Consider the following 22,079-nt stretch of genomic DNA (forward strand, 5'->3'; position numbering starts at 1 on the left):
TTTAGAATTATCAAAATAAAACTTAGGGTCATCATTTAAATATACCTGTATCATGCCAAGTACTAAAATATTTACAGAGAAAGTTGTTTTAATTTGTATAGCATCGTCTTTTACAGCATTATCACAAAGTGTCTTTACCATATATATTGATTTCTTAAAAAACATAATGTTGACAGTTTTGATGGGACAGCCAAGCTTTACTATGATGTGAATTATTTGGCAAATTATTGAGTAACAAATACAGCTATGTAAGGCACTATAATAATATTTCACTGTCTGCTTCATTTGTAATTCACTACAGATCTTCCTAAAGCCAAGCAATAGATATGTGATTCCCATTATTACTATAATTATTTGAAAAGTATAGCAGCAGCCTAGGTACATTTATTGCACAATTACTGCTATGTGATAAGACTTTCATGAGACTTACAAAACACTAATGACAGCGTCAAGAATATGAGCTACATGCAGTGCTTGGTTTAGTCGTTTACTTCTACATAACACAACCTTTACAGTACTCTCTTATAAATAAAGGTGCCAAAGTAGTTTTTCTAAGCAATGCCATGTGAGGGTTCCAGAAAGAACCTTGATTTATTTAAATCCCTAACAGGTTCCACAAATAGTCAAAACTAGATGGTGTGTATAATAAACATCGCTTTATGATTTTGACAGGGCTCTTGCAGCATACATTAACACAGGCTAAGGTCAGGTTTTCTTGATCTGTTAGCACTCTGTCTGCTAGCCAACTATACATTAAAGATTTCTGTTTTGTCCACATATTAGGAACTTTTTCAAAGCCCAAAGCATCCAAATTCATATGTACAGAATGAAATGATTCTTTGTCAAGCAAATGTTCTAAGTGGAGCCACACAACCTAGTAAAGCGCCATTACAGAACCAATACTTTTAAGAGTGTAGCTATTAGTGACTAACAGAAACGCTGTGGAAAGCCCTTAAAGCTTCCGATCCTAAGTGTTAGCAAATAAAAATTGACTGATGAAGATTGATGTATTTTAAAACAGACAAAAAATCTACTTCATATTAACTGCAGTAACTGTTTGCCTTGGACGCCTTTTTATGGCTGCCACTGAAAACAGCGCTACATACAGTACATCATTCATGTGTAAACCGTTTAAGATTAAAATGTATATCAAATACGATTTTTATCATCAATTTTCAGTTTTACATTATTTAAAGAATCCTTTGTGAGCACAAAACGTCTCGCTGCCTAACTGACTTATCATGAAAGATTCCGAGTTACTTTAGGCTTGGGCGCATTCAGCGGTTCTTGTTTTAATAAAAACTGAGAAGAAGCGGGCCTTAAAAATCACATACTCGGATTTTACTGTCTCTCCTTTGAAACAATTTAAAATGTCATTTGGGCAGCTACAGCGCCCCAGGAAACGTTCCCATCAAAGAGGCCAATAAACACACTGGTATTGTGGCTCGGATTAAGCCGGAGAATGAAAGTGAACGCCATGAAGCTGTGCCGGTTCTCACAGCCCTGCTGGGAAATGAGAGCCGACGTGATCAGCGAAATCCTGAAACTGCAGCAAACCAAACTGTTTTAGGTGAAAAGCCTAAACCGTCATTGCGAAACTAAACCCCAACCCCCAACAAACAGCCCAAATGAAACCACCGCTTTCATATTTCACACCGTTTTCTTTTTGTAAGTACTCAAGAGCGTCCAGCACTCCACGGCATTTAAGTTACAACTAGCCCGGTGGGGGGCAAGCAGGCGGAACAGCAGTCAGACCTGTCCTGCAAAAAATCAGCAAATCAGCTCGTAAAGTGGTTGTGGAGAAGCCCATCTTAGTGGTGTAGGAACTAGTGCGAGTGAAAGACCAGACTGTGCAACCGAGACGTGTCACTCGCAGGCAAAGAATACTTTTGTCAAATAAACGGCACATATGCCAACGATAAAAATCGAATGCACTGTTCATATACGGATGGAGCTGCGGGGCTTCAAGACAGCTTTTATCTGACAGTGTACGACCTTTTGCCCCCCGACTAAATATTAGCTCTTGGGCTTTTTAATATACGTATGTATGACTTCATTTGAATGAAGGAGTGGTTAGTTACCTTCTGAGGTAGTCGGGGTAACCTCTGTACACATGCGCATTCGACCCATCCTGTCATTTCGTGATTCTCAAACCTAAGGCAGAGTCGGGGGTGGCCGGAGCCTTCATAAAATGTCATTAATGTTTCGGTTTTTTTAAAAAATATCTCGCAACACATCTTTTTGAAACAAAGTAGTGATGCTCTGAGAGAAATAATAAAGTAACTTCAGGCTTTAAATGTGGACGCTCCCTGTTACAAATTGATAAAAGCATTCGCACGATGCCCGTTAACTACCCCGTCTTCTTCTCCATGCTGCCAATTTTTATCATACCATTTGAATGACACCTTTATCCAAGGAGACTTGCAATATTTGAAATTCAATTGGTTACATTTATATAAATTTTTCCGACTGGAGCACAGGCAGGTAAAGTGACTTGTCGTAGCGGGATTTGAATCGACAACGTCAGGGCTTAAAGTGCACAGCCTCGTGTCACACTGCTAACAATTTAGAAAGAAAGAAAGAAAGAAAGAAAGAAAGAAAGAAAGAAAGAAAGAAAGAAAGAAAGAAAGAAAGAAAGAACGGGGGCGTAGATTATTCTGACCAGAGAGGGATGATTTGCTTACGAGCAAAATTCTTTGGTGAGAACAGTGAACAATTAAATATTCGGCATCTGTAACCAAGCAAAAAAAAAAAGAGCACATACTGTTCAGAGACATTAAAGGCATTCCTCTGGAGGCAAAGCGTCCTTTTTCCTCCTAGGAATATATTTCATCTCTTCTATTTATTTCACACATCTGTTTTTCGTTTAGTGCCACATATCGCCCCAAGTATTCAAAGCTGGTGACCTGGTGGACGGGATAGCGTTTTGGCACTGCTGATTTCACATGGGATGGATAAGGGAAACATTTCAGTGAAGAGCGCTATACAAAAATAGAAGCAAACTGAATAGAATCTAAAAACACGCTAAAGTGCAGATAATTAGCAAACTTTCCAATTACTTCCAAGTAATCGCGTGACATGGAACCTCGGCAGATATTTTCAGGTGGTCCACATTTGTCTTGTAATTATTTGCATCCAGTTTTCTGATCCGCTTCTTAACAGTCAAGGATGTGGGGGAGATGGAGCCGGCCCTCTCAGCAGCTGACACCAGGCGTGGAATAATCCGGGGCGTGACATTCACGAGTAAACGGGGAAAACCCAGAGGATGTCACTCTTAATAATAATGGTTCTGCAACAGCCGTTTACTGGACCTTGTGGTTCCTCGTATTTCACTCTGGAAAGGCTTCTTTCCATATGAAATTGGTTGTTTGGGCTTTACAAATGTTACAGATAGGTGAACAATACAGAAATCTTCAATATACACTGTACAGGTGTAAGCGACCAGACAGGATACAACAGGTTAAGAAAGCCTAGCCCGATGGACTCCTTTTTAAAATCATGAACGCATTGCTATTTCACAAAGCTGTTATATTTATTCATTATTGTTTATGGAAACTGTGAAAGGTCGTGCAATATAATTAATTAATTAATTTATTTATTTATTTATTTATTTATTTATTTTGCAGTTGTACGAACTACTTGGATCATGCAGCGGTGTAATTACAGTGTTTTGGATGATTTTTTACACGTCCGCTTTGCGTCCTACTGTGATGACTAAGAGTTGGCAGAATTCAATTAATTTTGGGCAACCTACCCAACACCAATCACTAAAACCAAAATAACCACACTGCAGCAAATTCAGGTTTACTGTTAGTGAAGTTCGCTTGCATCCAGATGATATGGTGTGAGAAGCCATCAGTGCACCCATTTATTCATAGCTGTAAATGTAATGTGGTCTTCTGCGTTTTTTTTTTTTTGCTCAATGCATTCTGCATCCAAACATAAATTGTACCTTGCAACATCTCCAGTGATCTGCAATCCACCTGTCCTACGGTGTCCAATAAGGTAAACGCATGTTTGGGAATCTTCGCGGGAGCCAAAGAAAGCGCCAAACGACCGCAGGGCACAAGCACCCACACTCTGTCCATTTACGGATGCGGAAAAACACGGAAGCTGCTCACAGCCAATGATCTTACTGGGAGTCGAGCTCAAGACTCTGGAGTGGTGAACTACCGAGGCACCAAAAAACACGATTTGCCAGCTACCAAATGAAAAAAAACGTTAATTTAGGGCCAAAACTGTAAACATTGCAGACGCACAATACAACTTTGGTCGTTTTATTGCATAGTAAAATATACTAAAATGCTACGGATATCCAACAATAAATACGAACTTTAAAAGTATGTTTATTATGTTACAAATTAATGGAAACGTCCGCAGGTTTGCTGCTATTTACTTTAAGTCCTGCAGCGGCTGAGGGTTTATTACAACACATTGGTCTGACTGTGCGTTTAAGCGACATCCTTCACTTCTTTTAGTTTATCTCTAAACCGAATCGTCGCCGTCTGTGAATTCAGATGTGGCAGTGCGTCAATATACCTGCTTTATTCATTCAGAATGGTAGGATACGGATACTATACAAAGGAACACAGCCTGGACTGGACACCAGAGCAAGCAGAGGGATTTTGCAGACAGGAGTTGCCCTGTATATGTCTGTCTTTTCCAAAGTTGGAACTGCAATTATTTAGATTGGTAATAATGACACAAACTCAAAGGCAAAGATTTTGAACATTTGGTGTCACATGTACTGGTTAATATAGGAGCTGTAGGCTGAAGAATTCCAGTATATTTTACAACCATTTTTCAGGTTAAGATAATAAAAGCTTGACATGTAAAACGTTTAATTCCGACGACGCCACTGTCATCTCCCCTGCCCTAGTCACTGTAAAGAAAAAGAAGAAGAAGAAGGACGTAATTTAATTGTTAAATGCTTGGCGGCCGTCAAAAACTGTCAGAAGCATAGACCAGTGGACAGTCTTTATCAGTAACATTAATGCAGTCAACAATTAGCACTCTATCATCATTAAAATATGCCTCAAATCAAAACAACTCAAGCTGATTAGCTGGATGATGTCATTTTTAATTTACAGCATACACATGATACACAGTTCATGTACCCAGTATGATAATAGCAAAGCGTATTGATATCTGACAATCATTTTTATACATTGGAATGTGTCGAGTGTTTAGGGAACTATAATCATATTGCATGTTATCTGGTGAAGTAGAAAAGGTTGCTTTTGTGATACAGAAGGGATGCTACAGGTTTGCCAGTTTAATAAAAACAACCCACCATCAGCTTACATTACTACTAAAAACCTTCAGCACACAAAGAACAAAAGTTTGCTAATCAACTTTAAGTTTTTCTTTTCCACAATGCAAAAGTGTGTTGATCATAAGACAAACAAATGTGGTGTTGCTGCCCAGGAGGAGTTCCTTATACAAATACACCCTAATATGCAAATGTAGAATTCTCTGCCATTGTGATTTTATTGCAATACGAAAATCATTCATAAAATAGTCTTGGAAATTGAAACAAATAATTGATACAGACAGATAAAACAGTTTTAAACTATATTTATGTGCATTTGTCCGTTTAAAATAATTGAACTATTTATTATATTACAGTGAAAATATATAGTTACTGTAATGTAATTTAACAGGATTTGTTTTACAGCATTAACTGTGTTCACAAACCCCCACACCATAAAGTTTAGTTCTGTTGGTCTGTCCAAATACCAGTCTTTATGATAAGCAATATAGAGTAAAGCCAAGCAAAATGACAACTTTTATTGGCTAACTAAAAAGATTACAATATGCAAGCTTTCGAGGCAACTCAGGCCCCTTCTTCAGGCAAGATGTAATATCTTTTTAGTTAACCAATAAAAGGTGTCATTTTGCTTGGCTTTTCTCTACATTCATAATGGCTAACATGGTACAACACCCTAGTACTACTGATAAGCTATATAAAATTACAAAATTCTTCCATTTCCAAATGAGTGTAAACAATCTGGTAGTCCATTTATCAATGCAGTTCAAGGTTGTGGGGCACTGAGCATATTCTGGCAACAGCAAGTGAAAGGCAGGAATCAGACACAGACTAGACATCTGCACTCTTAAAAATAAAGGTGCCAGGGAGGTTCTTTAGAGCTATGCCATAAGGAAACCATTTTTGGTTTCTAAAAGAACACTCCATGTGAAGGGGCCAGAAAGATTCTTTATTTATTTAGATCTGTAGCAGGCTCCACACATTAAATAACCATAAATAGATGGTAACAGATTTGTGAAATATCTATCGGTCAGGATTTTAAATGGACTCTTACTGCATTCAGTAACAGAGGCTAAGTCCAGGTTTTCTTAATTTGTTAGTGTCCTGCTAGGTAGCCAACCATACTTTAAAGATATCAGGTTTTTCTTCTCTATATGCACATTAGGAAGTTTTTCAAAGCACAACAATTTCATATGCAAAGAACCCTTCCCAGAATGAAATGGTGCTTTGTCAAGCAACTGTTCTACGAGGAACCACACAATCCAGTGAAGAATCATAAAATACCATTAACAAACCAGCAGTTTTAAGAGTGTGCTCACCTCACGCACACACCTACTTCACTCACAGTGCCCAGTTAAGCCTCACCAGTTTGCTTCTGAGAGGTAGGAGGAAAACTGGCAGATTCAACACATCATCAACCCAGCATCAGTACATAACAGTTCAAAAATGCCCCTTTACTGGGTTGTGTGGTCATTCATAGATGAATTACTTGACGAATAATCGTTTAATTCTGGGAAAGGTTCTTTGAAGTTCAAGCTGGTTCTTTGGGCTTTGAAAAAGTTCCAATTATGTGGAAACAGAAATGTCTAGTAAGTAGCAGGATAAAAACAGATCAAGAAAACCTGAACTTAGCCTGTGTTACTGTATGGAGGGAGAGTCCTTCTAAAATCAGGAGCCCATTGGTATTTCTCAGATCTGTTACCAAATTTTTCATGTTTACATATGGAGCCTGGTCCAGATCTATATAAAAAAGGGTTTCAGGATCCTTATTGTGGATGGTTCTATTGGAAACTAAAAGGGGTCTCCTATAGCATCGCTTTGAAGAGTCACTCGGATGCCTTTATTTTTTTAAGAGTGTACTGATGGTACATTATGGTACTAATTCAATGTGTGTAGGCATCAGGTTAGGGTTGTGTATGTTAGATGGTCAGGTTTCAGGTCTGTGCCTGATCTCTGTTAGGGTAGACAAAGAGAGTGCAAGAGCATGTTTTGGTGTACCCTATAATGGATGAACATTTGGCTCTGGGCTCATTCTCTCTTAAAGCCATATTTCATGTGGTAGGACCTAGGAACCAGGTAAGAGGCTAAGAAGATATCAAAAATAGATGGATTTTTTTATACAATTATCCAAATGGACACTCTCTATCGGCCTGTAAAAGGATTATGGGGAATAAGTCTAAATAGAAACTGCGCTGTGATTTCTTTCAATCTATTTGTCATCTATGGTGTCTTTTGATGTATTGAAAGGAAATTTGCATCTGATAGGCCACTTACCTCTAGCATTGTCACAAACAACAATCCATTCATTTTCAAGCCTATACTTATCCTGAGCATAGTCACAGGGAAGCTGGAACCAGTCTCAGCAAGCATTGGGCACAAGGCAGGAATAACTCCTGGACAAGGCACCAGTCCATAGCAGGCTGAACACACAAACACAATGCCAATTCACCTAACCTGGATATCTTTGGACTGTGGGTGTAAACCAGGGCATCTAGAGGAAACCCACTTGTTGAGAGACAGCAGTACTACCACTGCACTGCCGTGCCGCCCTCCCACAAACTTTTAAAAATACAAAAGGCTAAAAACGTTTATCATTCATATGTTACATTATGGGAATGAAGCAGTAACACTGCATGAATAACTTATTTATAAATTTAAATATCCAGTCAAGTTATTATATAAAGCTCTTTTCACTTTACAGTTTCCAAAACTGTCGTACAAGAAAACTATAAAATGGATTTAAACTACACACCCACAAACAAATTTAAGCCATAAAAGAGAAGCAGTATAGCAGCACCCTTAAATGTACAATAACAGATTAGCCCCAATAACAAACTGTTATATAAAGCAAATGCAAATGCAAGACAAAAAAACAAAAAAAAACACAAGATTCTGTTTTTTAAAATTCTGAAATTTTGCTTGTTATTACTAATATATTTTTTCAGTTGACGAGATTTAATGTAAATGGCTCATTCAAGTGATATTTCTTTGGGAACAATAGAAAAAAATTAATGTAATGTTTAAGTTGCAATGTAAGGCGTTCCCATCCAGTGAAACAGAGCCCAAGGGGACAGACTGAGGATTAGCCAGAGTCCCGTCAAGAAATACAGGCTTTTTGTAACTAAAAAGAGAAAAAAATATAATAAAAAATAATCCTATTCATAGATGGTCAAGGTTCAAATGACACCTCCAGGGATTTGTTAGATTTGAGGTACTATGGGATTGAGAATGCCTTTAGGTACACAAAGGTCAAATGATCCTCCAAACTGAAAAGAAAAAAAAATGAAGTGTTCATAAGCAATTCGGGCTTTGTGCAAGAGTGTCCTAAAGCAAGAAAAGGCTTGGAACATGGGCACCACACGTGTTAGCCCGAATGGAAAAACAGGCCTGTAGAGTATTAGGTTTAATTAGAACTGAAAGGCTGCCAGTGAATTTAATAAGGAGAAACAGCCATGTGGTTTTGATGTGGAAAACCACGTGGTTAATCTCATTGACATAACCTATAAAATACTGTCATCGTTGGAGCCTCCTGTAGTCCCTTACCCTCCTAAACTACTGCTTTGTCATGTGGGACTGTGTTGTAGTCGCACACATTGAAGGACTCAACTTGCCACTAAACTCTTCCCCTTACTTGTAGTGAGCGACAATGCCATTTTAGTTATCTCCCCATTTTATAGCTACTTTTCTATTAGTTGAGAATGGGATGGGGCTTAAAAAAGCTGCTAAAACAGACCGCATTGGTTACAGGCTAAGGTACTGGGGTAAAACCCTCAAAGACTGGTGTAATGTGCATAGTTGATAATTAATGTGTCAGTGTGATTTATGCTTTTAAATGGACCCGTAGATATACATGTGATTTGTTTCAGTACTTGAATATTGATTTCACTTGTATATGTGCACCTATATACATATTTTAGCCTTTACTGGATATATTGAGACACTTCATGAGCTGCAGAACAAAGCTCTTTTCAAAACGTAAATATCCATAAAGAAACTATAAAAGAAGATTAGAAATGAAGGTCTAGAAATTTCCATAATTTCTGGTTACAGATGGAAGGGTGGAAAAGTAGTGTTGTTTGTTGGGTGAATGTTATAAGAAATATTTGAATAAGATGATAAAAAGGTGGCAGCTGCCATATTCAGTTGACGTTAATTTGTCAGAACAGTTAAGCATTTGAATGATGTCTTAATGAATGTGATACAGCTGTCCATGCTTTGGACATTTTCACTGAATCAAGCTGGAAAATCAGAACCTGAACCTCCAATAAGAAAATTGCCATTGTTCTTGTTTATAAGAATATTTTGTTTGATGATGTTAATGTGGTGCCTTGACAGATGTTTTTTTTTCCAAAACAAACGAACATTAAAAGACAAGAGAAGTGCAATTATCCTGTAATGACTAAATGTTTTGTTCTCGGTCGTCCCTGCTGCGGTACCTGTGGATATGTTTTTTTTTCAGGCTAACCTTAGACTAAGGTTATATCCACACTAATATACATCCACACTAAGACATTTTTAAATGAAAATGATCTTCGTCCACACTAGTGTTTTGGCTTCATTTGGCTGAAAATGGCTGAAAATGCATATAATGCAGACATCTGCCTACACTGGACATATGCGCATCAACGTGAAAATCCTTGGAGGGCTGGAAACATATCCAGCCTGGGGATTTATTGCAAACCTTTTGCACATGTATGCAGCATTCAAACTGTACAAATGCATACAGGTAAACAACTAAACAAGTGCCGTGGACAGTAACTATTGCATGCTCACTATGTTGAAATTCGTTTTTTTCCACAATGCATGACCAAACAGGGGATGATATGTTGGGATGAGCAGAATCCAATCATGGAAGGGATACATAAATAGCACAAATAAATCTGAGAGCAATTAGAGTTTGTCTTTTGAAATATCTACGGTTTCACCCATCCAAATTACTATGCTGAACCAGCATTTTAATGGAGTAAACAGCTCTGGAAAATGTTTTCAAAAGTCTCTGTTTTTGGGAGTTAAAAGCATCAGGGTAATGTGGACAAAAGGTGAAAACTGAGACTAAAATCTGTGTTTTTAAACAAAAATGTAGCTGTGCATATGTCACTTAAGAGAAAACAATCTATTCTTCTGGGAAGATGTGGCCTTAGCAAAGTTTAGTTAGTTGTTTAGTTCTGTGATCCTATCACTGGAGTACATTCATAAACCATCTCCTCCTCAGCATCACTAGAGACTTCTGTTAAAAAATGATATGCATATGTACATGTTCACCATCTTAGATCCTATATGCAATAAACTGTACATCGATCAATCCTATGACATTGTGTATATGAATTACTTTGAGAAAATGTTCCATAAAACTGACACTGTATAAAATTGCTTATGGTAACCAGGTGAACGGAGCTACACTAATGTTTTCCACATGAAGTTACCACAATCTTTCTCAAAGAATAAAGGAACAAAAATGTTTGGACAAGAACATGATATTCATCCCAAAATTTCTCATCACTTACCGTTCACCTAACAATTCCATAACATTGTCAAGTTACGATTTAAAGGTCCCTAAGGTAATGCTATGTACTAAACTGCTTAGTAACTTCTTCCATCTGTCTACAGTGGCCTGTGTGAAGAAATATGCAAGTTTTCACAGACGGTGATCTTACTATATCTACAGTATATCCATATATAAACACATATACACTCATACACATACACTTATAAAAATATACAGTATATATACACTGTTAAGCATGTGCATACAGAGGATGTCTTCAAGGCTCTAAAAAGGTAAGCAATACCACCCCAATCAGAGATGGGGTGCTGTTATTAACCCCATCTCATTTCTTGATGCTCTTACTTCTGCTTTCGTCACAAAGACACCCCCCCCCCCCCCCCCCCCCCCCAATATTTAAGCCAGTCAATTGACCAGATGTAGGAAGCTGTGTGTCATAGGATGCTCGTTGTGCTTACTGGCCACTAAATATTACGTAATGGGTGGGAGACAGTTGGAAAGGAAAGGAAGAATGCAATGGTAACTGGCTTATATTACATGGTGAAAGAAAAAATAAAAGTCAAATATTATATTTCAGTTGGATAACATAAACCAATTGTGCCACAAGATAAAAAAAAGCAAAAATCCTCATCCCATTGCCCAGGCTAGCTGGTGTAACAACTCTTGCACACACTGAAAACGAATTCCCGTATGTTCCTACAGACACCCTTTAAATTATCTTTGATTCACTGGCTTTCTGTACTTTTCAATACAATATAGTTATATTAAGTGAAAGTGGTAGCACTGTTGCTTCTCAATAAAGTGACCTGGGTTCATATTCCCGATACTCTCTGTATGGAGTTTGCATGTTCTCCCCATGTCCACATAGGTTCTTCCCACAGTGCAAAGACATGCAGGTTAGGTGGACTGGTGATAATAAACTCGCCCCGATATGTGCCTGTGTGTCTGTTTATATATTCACCCTGCAATGGTCTGGCAAGCTGTCCTGGGTTTGTTCCTGCCTTATGCACAGAGATTGCTGGGAAATGCTCAAACTGGCCTTTCAACCCCACCTAGGATAAGTGGATTAGAAAAATGGATGGACGTTAAGTGAACAGTTTAATGATCTTGCATTACCTAATCCATTTATGAATTGCTCCATTAAAGTATATACCATAAATTACAATAATATTCACTTCTATAGCACATTTTCATACAAATGAAGTAGCTCAAAGTTTTTTACAAGATGTATGTATATACTGTACATACAGTACATCATGTATTTCACACTGTGAAGAACCTTATGTTTGCCTTTTTATTTTAATAGCGAGAGGCAATACTGACAGATACATCGATTTAGTTATTGAATCTTCTCTCATTCCAATTCACTGTAAGAAATGTCTGTCTGAAGAGCATCAAAAAATAAGTCTGGGTGCAGAACTGGATGAATTTCATTGCAGAATATTCATAAATTGGATACATTTACAATGCCTCTATGAATATTCTACAGAATGATTTGTCCCCAAATTTCTATTAAGATGCTTTCATTTTCCAATGTGGAAAAAGTGGATTTGGAAAAATACAAGTGGATAACCTAACCTAAGAATTTACATTAAGAGGAAGATGGACAAATACAGACCACTCTAAATTCTGACAGAAGAAGTAGAATATAACCCATGGTTATCAATACTTTAAGTGGGTTTTACTGGCATTGTGTACTGAAAACATTCCATTAAGACTCAAAACAATGAAAATGTAGTCTTTATTGGCCTGGCACCTTTTGCTGTGTATAAATTTGGTGGTCAGCTCTGCACGCGTATATGGCATCTGTTGTGAAAATGCAACTTCTCTCTTACTCTTGATGTTCTTTCCAACACAGCTATTTTAGTTAAATGGTGTGTGAGGGTTTGTGTGTTCACCCTGCAATGGACTGGTGTCCTGCTTCCTTGCTGGGATGGGCTCTAGCTTACCTGCAACCCAGCTCAGGATAAAGTGGGTTTAGAAGATGGATGGAGAGATGGATGAAACTCAAATTATCTACTACATAATAAAACGTGAAGGCCTGCATGTCTGGTCCATCAGAGCAATCTGATTGGTCAGTTTGGCTTTTTTTGTGATTGGTCGGTTTCACTTTTGTAATATGATGGAAACAGGAAGAGAGTGAGACACATAAGGATAAGTAATGACGTAGGAGGTGCACTGAGAATCGCCTTCAAAGGTGGGATATATAAAAGCAGACAGGAGCAAGGCCCCTCAAAATGCTAAAATCTGAAAGGCATGCTTTATGGGAATGGGCTCGAGAGGTGGGGTGCTAGTCAAGATAGGAAAAGACCTGAAGGTATACCTAGGGCAAGAGATATCCAATATTTTTTTAATTTATTCTATTACCTGTCTTTGACAGGTAATGTAGGTAGTTAATAATAATACAAAATCAAAGGCAACTTTCTTCAACATTCTGTGTCACTTTTTGGCACTGGTTGACATATGAGCTGAGGAATTCCATTATATTTTACAAACTTTTTTGGGTTGAGATATTGAAAGCTCAACATTCATAATGCTTTGTTCCAGTGACATCTGTAACTGTCCTGAGTTCACAAACTCCACACTCTAAAGATAACTGTTTAGACCTCTTATATCATTGAAAGATGCTGAGAAATTAGTTCACGCTTTTGTTTTCAGTCGACTAGATTACTAGAACACACTCCTCTCAGGACTACCCAAAAAAGACATAAATCGATTGCAACGAGTGCAGAATGCAGCTGCTAGAATCCTAAAATCCGAGCACATATCTCCAGTTTTGATGTCACTACATTGGTTACCTGTGTCATTTAGAATTGACTTTAAAATCCTGCTTATAGTTTACAAAGCCTTAAATAATCTTGCTTCATCTTATACTGTATTTCGGAATGTTTTACACTTTACACTCCAAATCGTAACCTTAGATCTTCAAATGAGTGTCTACTTAGAATTCCAAGAGCTAAACTTAAAAGAAGTGGTGAGGCAGCCTTCTGCTGTTATGCACCTAAAATCTGGAATAACCTGCCAATAGGAATTCGCTAGGCTGATACGGTGGAGATCTTTAAAAAACTGCTAAAAACACATTACTTTAACATGGCTTTCTCATAACTATATTTTAATTTAATCCTGATGCTCTGCATATTCAATTTATTATCATTACTATTCATGGTGGCTCCAAAATCCGTACTAACCCCTACTCTCTCTTCTGTTTTTTTTCTGGTTTTCTGTGGTGGCGACCTGCACCACCAACACTTAATCAAAATTCCATGATGTCCCTACACTGATGGATTAAAGGACAGCAGTCCACATGACCATCATCATCAAATCCTTCCATGAGAACCCTGAATACAAAGAGGACTGATCATTTATGTTAGGTAGAATGTCTAGGGGGGGCTGGGCAGTCTCATGGCCTGGAACCCCTGCAGATTTTATTTTTTCTCCAGCCATCTGAAGTATTTTTTGTTTTTTCTGTCCTTCCTGGCCATCGGACCTTACTTTTATTCTATGTTAATTAGTGTTCTCTTATTTTAATTCTTACTTTGTGTTTTTCCTCTTTCTTCATCATGTAAAGCACTTTGAGCTACATTATTTTTATGAAAATGTGCTATATAAATAAATCTTGTTGTTGTTGTTGGATAGGTGGATATAAGGCAGGGTTTCATTCATTGTGCTCTGCAGCTTTAAATACTAAGTAAATCACATTGTATTATTTTTATATATCAACCAATCCTGGTCACAATCACAGACGACCAATCTACCATGCAAAAGCAGAATCTACTGTGTTAACTTGTGGTCCATAACAGGGCAAAGTCCTGAGCTGCTGTATCAGCCTTACTGCATTTCTATGAGGAGAATCTGAAATAACTGAGCAGAGACACACAGTCCCCTCAAACCTCAGAAATGCACAATGCCCGTCTGGAACTGAACCTGAGAATCGAGCAACAAAACCCCGTCTGCTAGTCTACTGAGATGTTCAATATCTAATAGACACTGATCGGCTAATTTATAAAGCTTCCTTTTCATGGCATTTATTCATCCTCAGTTGCCACGATGAGAGCCAACTTTCATTTCAGATGGTTATGTATGTATAGATTCAATTAATTAAGGACATGTGCTCAACAGTGAGAGGCCAGAGACTTACACATTTGTATGAGCCTAAAGCTTAGATCAGGAGAATCATATACAGTTTAAGCTATTTTAGATTTACGTTACAAAGTTATTTTAATCTAAATAATCATATTTACTTTCAAAATCATTTTTTCTTATGCACCATTTTTAATGACTTCTTTGTAATTTTGGTTTTAATTTTGATAAACTTACATGACTGTGTGAAATACAAGCCTATTCATTATACCACTGTAATTTCTGTTATCCGGGGATTAATTACAATAGAATATCAGATTCCTAATTGTGATTATTTTTTCCATTTTATCAGTTTTAGGATATACCAGAATTGATCTACCCACAGCAATCAAAGTGGACTTGACTTTTTTTTTTCCAAAAGACACTATCACCTGGCACTGAGGACACATATGCCTAGGAAAGGGAAACAAATGTAAACAGAAACTTAAAAACAATTAAAATTTGATTAATTTTGTATCATTGTTCCTTATTCATACAACAAAAAACCCTCTCTTGATTCATAATGGCTAGAATAAGTTCAAGAGCTATTGAAACATCTGTTTCAAAGCCTGTGATAAATCGTTGCATATGCGTGACGAGTGAAAACCACACTCCAAGAATGGGTCTGGGGTAAAAAAGAGAAGAGACGACAGAAGGCAGGCCGAGAAAAATAAACATATACTCTAATATACACACATACTTAACCATCTATAATCAGCATAGACAGACAGGTCGTTGTAGCCATCTTGAATTGGTACACACCCACACAAATCAACAGAACCCTAATACTGTTTCTATCTGGCATAGACATCCCTGTTGACTTTTGAATCCTGCATCATTAATTAGTCTGAAAAACAGCAAAAGGTGATAGATAGATAGATAGATAGATAGATAGATAGATAGATAGATAGATAGATAGATAGATAGATAGATAGATAGATAGATAGATAGATAGATGCTTTATTGATCCCAAGAACAGACTATGAAATTAATCCAGAACAAGATGGATGTTTATTATACAGCAACACACACACACACACGCACACACACACACCAAGAAAAAAAACCTTACTTAAACACAGTGATAATTTGTAGTTTGTAAATTGCACCCTGACAGTAGCAGTGTCAGAATTTGAATCCAGAATCATTAAACCTTGTGATTTCAGTGATATCCACTATACCATCATACCATTCCCATATAGTGATTTGAAAATAGAGTAAAAGTATACACATTGTGTGATTCCCTAGTACGGTATCTATAGAGTTGACCATATTTATAATAATCATTTGAAGTCTAATGTGTAACCCAGAGCCAGTCTCCGAATATGCCACTGTTTATATTTTAGAACTTGTTAAATAAATGTACATGTAAATTTTGTAATCTGTTAAGTCTCTCCAGATAAATGAAGTGAAAAGTCAAGCAAAATGACACCTTTTATTGGTTAACTAAAAAGATTACAATATGCAAACTTTCGAGGCAACTCAGGCCCCTGATTACATCTTGCCTGAAGAAGGGGCCTGACTTGCCTCGAAAGATTGCATATTGTAATCTTTTTAGTTAGCCAATAAAAGGTGTCATTTTGCTTGACTTTTCACTACATTCATAATGGCTAACACGGTACAACACCCTAGTACTACTGATAAATGAATAAAGTGAAACATAACATAAAATGTTCAGCAACTCACTAAAGCATAAGATACCATTTTATGTTTCTCCAGTTTCATTGCAGAAATCGTTATAAAGTATAATCTCTTCCACACCACTCTGCGCTAACTCAACACAGCTGCAGCCATTCTCTTTTCTGTAGGATCGACATCCACACCCACACGTTAAGTCGCATGAAGCTGCGACTGAATTGAGCTGAAGGGCTTTACCAGACGGGTGTTACACGAGTAGCTGTGGAATACTGAGGCAGAAGTCACCTCTTTGAAAAGAATACAGCCCAAACCTCTAATTTCACATCAATATGCTAACTCCATGGTCCTTTACGCCAATACACACGACGGTCACTCCACCCACTCGCCCCTCGCATAACAATTAAAATTAGAAATACACGAAACAGTCTGAACCGAAAGGTTGCCAATAGTTTGTCGCCATTCTTTTAAAAACTTTACAGCAAATCTCTTTAAAAAAAATTCCCAGTAAAGTCTCGTGGATTACCTTGTGTAAAGTCCGCGCCGCTCTTCTCCCTAAATAGAGACTCCACTGAAAATACAGTAATTCATCTATTTTAAATAATCTGACTGCAACACCGGGGTTATCAGAACTGCCAGTCATCACATAAAACACTATTTGCGCCTGATCTTCTAAATCTAAGTAGTGATAATCGGTGACTTCAGACAAGAAATGCAGACGTTTGTATTTGGCTCCGTATCTCTTTTTACAACACAGGGTGTTTAAAAGTTGCTTCTTTCGTTCTAATCAAAGTACCTGATTTCGACTTCAGATGTTCAAAAGGACTCCGAATAAAACACGATCAGGAAAAGACACGACCACATAATCGCGAGAGAAAAGCCCTTCCAAATATAAACGAATCCTTCACTTCTAAAACGATCCCCTGCGTTCAATGCGGTGCATTTAAAGTGTATCAGAGCTAGAAGAAAATAAATCATTGCAATTTCACATATTAAAATACATATGTAGTTATCTACTTTAATCTCAGTACAGGTTCGTAGAAACAACGTTTGAAACAAGAGATAAATCCCCGGAGGGAACGCCAGACTATACACTTAACCCACACTCGCATCGAGACCGTTTTGCGTGGCTAACGAATTTATTGCATATTATGTATTATAACTATTTAATGATTTGTAATTCAGCTGCAAACCTAAAACTCTTAAAGGAGATGTGCATCCACCAGTAAGTATTCAAAATAGTGACCGGACATATTATAGGTTGATCATTTTATTATATTATACATATTCTTCGTAGAAAGCAACAACACACTTAGTAAATCAGCACATTTGTCAGTCTCTTTGCACACCCTGTGTTACCTAACGCAACAGCTTATTTAAACTATAAGAGGCTCAATCAAATGAATTAGGTGAATATCAGACTCAAGCGCTTTAACACGCAATTACGAAATATTTTGTCATGGATAAAGGTTATTTAGCAATGGATCAAACCAATGCAATACTGGTGTTTAAAATGTGGTTATTATAATAGCATTCTATCCATTATCCAAGCATCCACTTTCGGAATATGTTTATTACAATTTAGGGCGGTTTAGCGCCGGATCCTGACCCGACGAAAACGTGTGAAAGGGCAGAAGTTCAGAACCTGCCCATCAGGGATCCAACAGATACTTAAGCTGATATAAATTGAAGCCAGTTTAGTGTCGCCTAGCCAATCAAACTAATATGTCTGTCTTCAAGATTTACGAAAAAAAAATATTAAAATAAAAAACAAATATGCTCGTTAATATAAAAACATTGAACAGAGTGATCTAGCCAGAAATTGAAGCAACAACTCCGGAGCAGTACGGCAGCAGCTCAGACCATTACGCCACCATGCCTTTTTTTGTATACAGTATAACCTTTTTGTGTGTGTGTGTGTGCGTGTATATATATATATATATATATATATATATATATATATATATATATATATATATATATAGTATAGTGTTTGTGTGTGAAAGTCGCTGAGATTTAATATGAATACGCCTGTTTAGAAACTCGTCGTAATTTCAATACTCATCTATATTTTCTTGGTATAGATAGTCATAGTTTTGCCAGATGCATTTGTTTCAGTAATTATGCTGCAATGCAACAGAGTAAAATACGTTTTAATATAAACGCCAGGGTCTGAGTAACATACAGCGTGGCATACTGCACTGTAAGCTTCTATGGTGTCTAAATGTAAAGCACTCATTTATCACTTATTATTATTTTGCTGACGCCTTTATCCAAGGCGAATTCTAATTTTTGAAAGATACAATTGGTTATATTTCTTTAGTTTTTCTCAGTTGGCACACGGGCAGGTGAAGTGACTTGCTCATGGTCACACAGGGTTTGAAGTCCAATGCCTTAACTACTATGCTGGTTACTGGTTCAGTGGCCAGAACTGTTTGGCTGACACTCTGAGTGATCCACTTACCGGATTGATCTCCACATTTATAAAGCATACAAACAATTGTACTACAAAGAGCAACTACAACTCATCAAATTGCTTAATCCATAAAGTCGCTCTATTATGATAAAGTTAAAAGTATTATGCCCAGAAGACAAATTACCGTATCAAACACGAAGTCATTTTGAATTCTTTGATACCTTTATAACGTGCCTTTTGTAACAATTACAACATGGTAATGAACAAACAGCCTTTGGGGGAGCCAGAAATATTTGTAAAGAAATAAGAATTCGCCTCACCTGAAGAACAATCAGCAGACAGTTGGCTATAGTCCTCGGATGCATCGCGACTCCACTTTTATTACACTTTGATTTTCAGCCAGAAACTTTGCCGGCTCTCGGCTTTTCTGCCAGACTTTAAAAAGTTTCTTTTTCTGGTACGGGGATGTTACCGGATGACTTCCAATTTTGTTAACCTCACATAAAATAACAGATGTCTTGATCGTTCAGTTTATAATTTTCTTTTCCAAAAATATAAAGTGCAATCGCTTTAAAAGGAAGAAAAGAGCTTCATGAGTGGAGGGCGATCAAATCGTGCAGTTTCTTCTCAGTTCAGAATCAGAAAACCTTTCAAGCCAGTCGACCAAGCGAATTCGGAGACAATAGTACTATCCCGACTAAGTAAACGCCTGTAAAAACTTATTCCTTTTGCTACAGTCTCCGGATCACTCCCTCGATTCCCGTCCACCGCACTTCTCTTCCAGTTGTCCGCATCTGCATCCTTGTGGCCGGCCCCTTTAAACAGAGAGCGAGCTGAACGGGTTAATTCTTGCTCTAGCTCAACCCTAGGAATGGTCACGTGGACGCATCTCTTCGCCCCCGGATTGGAGGGTCCGCCGGACGTAATAAATCACGACGGAGAGAGAGGGAGAGAGGAGGAGAAGACAGAAGACCCGAGGAGCTTAGAGATGCCAATAAACTAATAAAAAGACTTCAATTAAATGTGGAGGAATTTTACAGAGGGTTTGCTTTTTTGCATGCGAAAAGCCAGGGGTTTGGGAAACATGAGCTTCCTTCCTCCCCAGTTCCATTAAAATACCTCGCCAGGGTAATACAAATAAGCGCATCTCTGTGAAGTGATATCCCCAAATAATACCTGAATGCTACCCCCAATACTTAATATCCAGTGCGCTTATTAGGCATAAATGTTCAGCAGTTGATACTCGCATATCTCATCCAGATTCAGAAGTTTCGTGGCAAATACATACGTTTTTAAATGAAAATATCACAGATGTGGTAATATAAAATTTGATTGCTGTTTTTTATAAGAAGTAGTGTCTTCTAGTTTTCATAGTTTATGGGTACAGTAAGATTAACATTGTCTTAGGAGGCCAGTACATACCAGGAAATTATTTCAGAACTGAAATCTCTACCTTTGCATAAAAAAATGCTTATGTAAATCAGTCATTACAAGTTAGTTATTTTACTATGTATCACAGTTAGATTAACTGAAGCAGTACTAAAAAAATAAGAGGCAGAGATGTAAACAGTCAATCATCTTGTGTTTAGACAGATAGTCTGGTCTTTAACAGCAGCATCCCTCCATTATTGAATCGATGTAATTCAGTTCAGTGTCATGTGGGCCATAGTCTAATCCTGTATCATCAGGCACAAGGAAAGGGCAGGCAACTGCATATACGACATAATTTACTTAGATTTTCAAAAAGCCTTTAATACTGTCCCACACTGAAGATTAGTTCTAAAACAAGATGCTGTAGGCATCAGAGGTAACCTATAAACTGGATCTTAAGTTAGTTAAGTGACAGGAGGCAAAGAGTACAAATAAGAGGAGAATACTCCAGGTGGAGTGACGTCATCAGTGGAGTTCCTCAGGATCTGTCCTTTAACTGTTACTTTTTCTGATTTACATTATACTCCAATGTAGCTAATGAACATGTGAAATTTGCAGCTACTACTAAAATTGGAGCAATGGCAGACACTGAGGAGGCAGCAGCACATTTCAGACAGACTTGGACAAACTTTTATAACTAGATGAGCATTTGGAAAATGCATTTTAAAGTAAAATAGTGCAAAGTGCTACTTGTAGGCAAACAGAAAGTCAATTAAATAAAATGTATTATTATTATTATTATTATTATTATTATAAATGCAAGATGTTTGACACTATCCTAATGGAAGCAACCCCAGTAAATGAATTAGGGGTTTATGTTAACAAAATACTTACATTATCTAAGCAATGTGCAGAAGCAATCAGAAAGCCAAATGTTAGGTTATATTGTAAAAACTGTTGAATATAAATCAAAGGATGTTATGCTCATACCATATAAATCACAAGTGAGACCACATCTGGAGTATTCTGTGCAGATCTGGCCACCATACTACAAGAAAGACATAGCAGGGCTTGAAATTATGCAAAGGGGAGCAACCAAGTGCATCCCAGGACTTAAGGACATGTCTTACTGTGACACACTCAGGGAATTCTTTTCTAGTCTTGAGCAGAGGAGCCTGTGTGAGGACCTAATCCAGGTCTTCAAAATTATCACAGGCATTGGTAAAGTAGACCAAGCAGAATTCTTTCAACTTAACAGTTCATCATATATTCAAGGACACCAGTGGAAATTAAGGAGAGTGCATTTAGGACTGAAGCCAGAAAGCATTTCTTTACTGAAAGAGTTTTGGGAATCTGGAACAAACTAACGAGACATGTAATTGAAGTAAAAACATCTGACAGCATTTAAGAAGTATCTGACTGAGATAGTGGGACAGCTTAGCTATTAACTAAACAAACGAGTCTGATACAATGTATGGCCTCCTCTCATTCTCTCAAAGTTCTTATGCTCTTATCTAAGAACCATCCCTGGACAGGCCACTAATGCACACACCAACACTCAGTTATATTGGGCCAATTAATATGGATGCCTTTGAAGATGTGGAAGTAAACTCTTGCAGACACAAAGAGAACATGCAAATTCCACAAAGACAGTAGCCTGCAATTCAAGCTAACTGTGCTTATATGGGCTTTAGGTACAAATGCTAATGCTTTGGCTTTCTTATAAGGGGGCATGGTGGAACAGCTGTTTGCCTTGCTGCCTTTTA

The 22,079-nt window shown here is 37.6% G+C and overlaps 1 protein-coding gene across 1 annotated transcript in view; it reads right to left on the reverse strand.

Moving 5' to 3' along the window:
* nradd (neurotrophin receptor associated death domain) overlaps positions 1–19,749 on the reverse strand; it is a 56,392-nt gene extending 36,643 nt beyond the window's left edge. The window contains exon 1 of the mRNA XM_028817369.2: positions 19,263–19,749. Within this exon, the coding sequence (XP_028673202.1) occupies positions 19,263–19,307 (45 nt within the window). The 5' untranslated portion in view covers positions 19,308–19,749. The remainder of the gene's footprint in view (positions 1–19,262) is intronic.
* Between the last annotated feature and the right edge of the window lie 2,330 nt (positions 19,750–22,079).

Source organism: Erpetoichthys calabaricus, chromosome 13 (genome assembly GCF_900747795.2).
Source record: "Erpetoichthys calabaricus chromosome 13, fErpCal1.3, whole genome shotgun sequence".
NCBI classification, from domain to species: domain Eukaryota; kingdom Metazoa; phylum Chordata; class Cladistia; order Polypteriformes; family Polypteridae; genus Erpetoichthys; species Erpetoichthys calabaricus.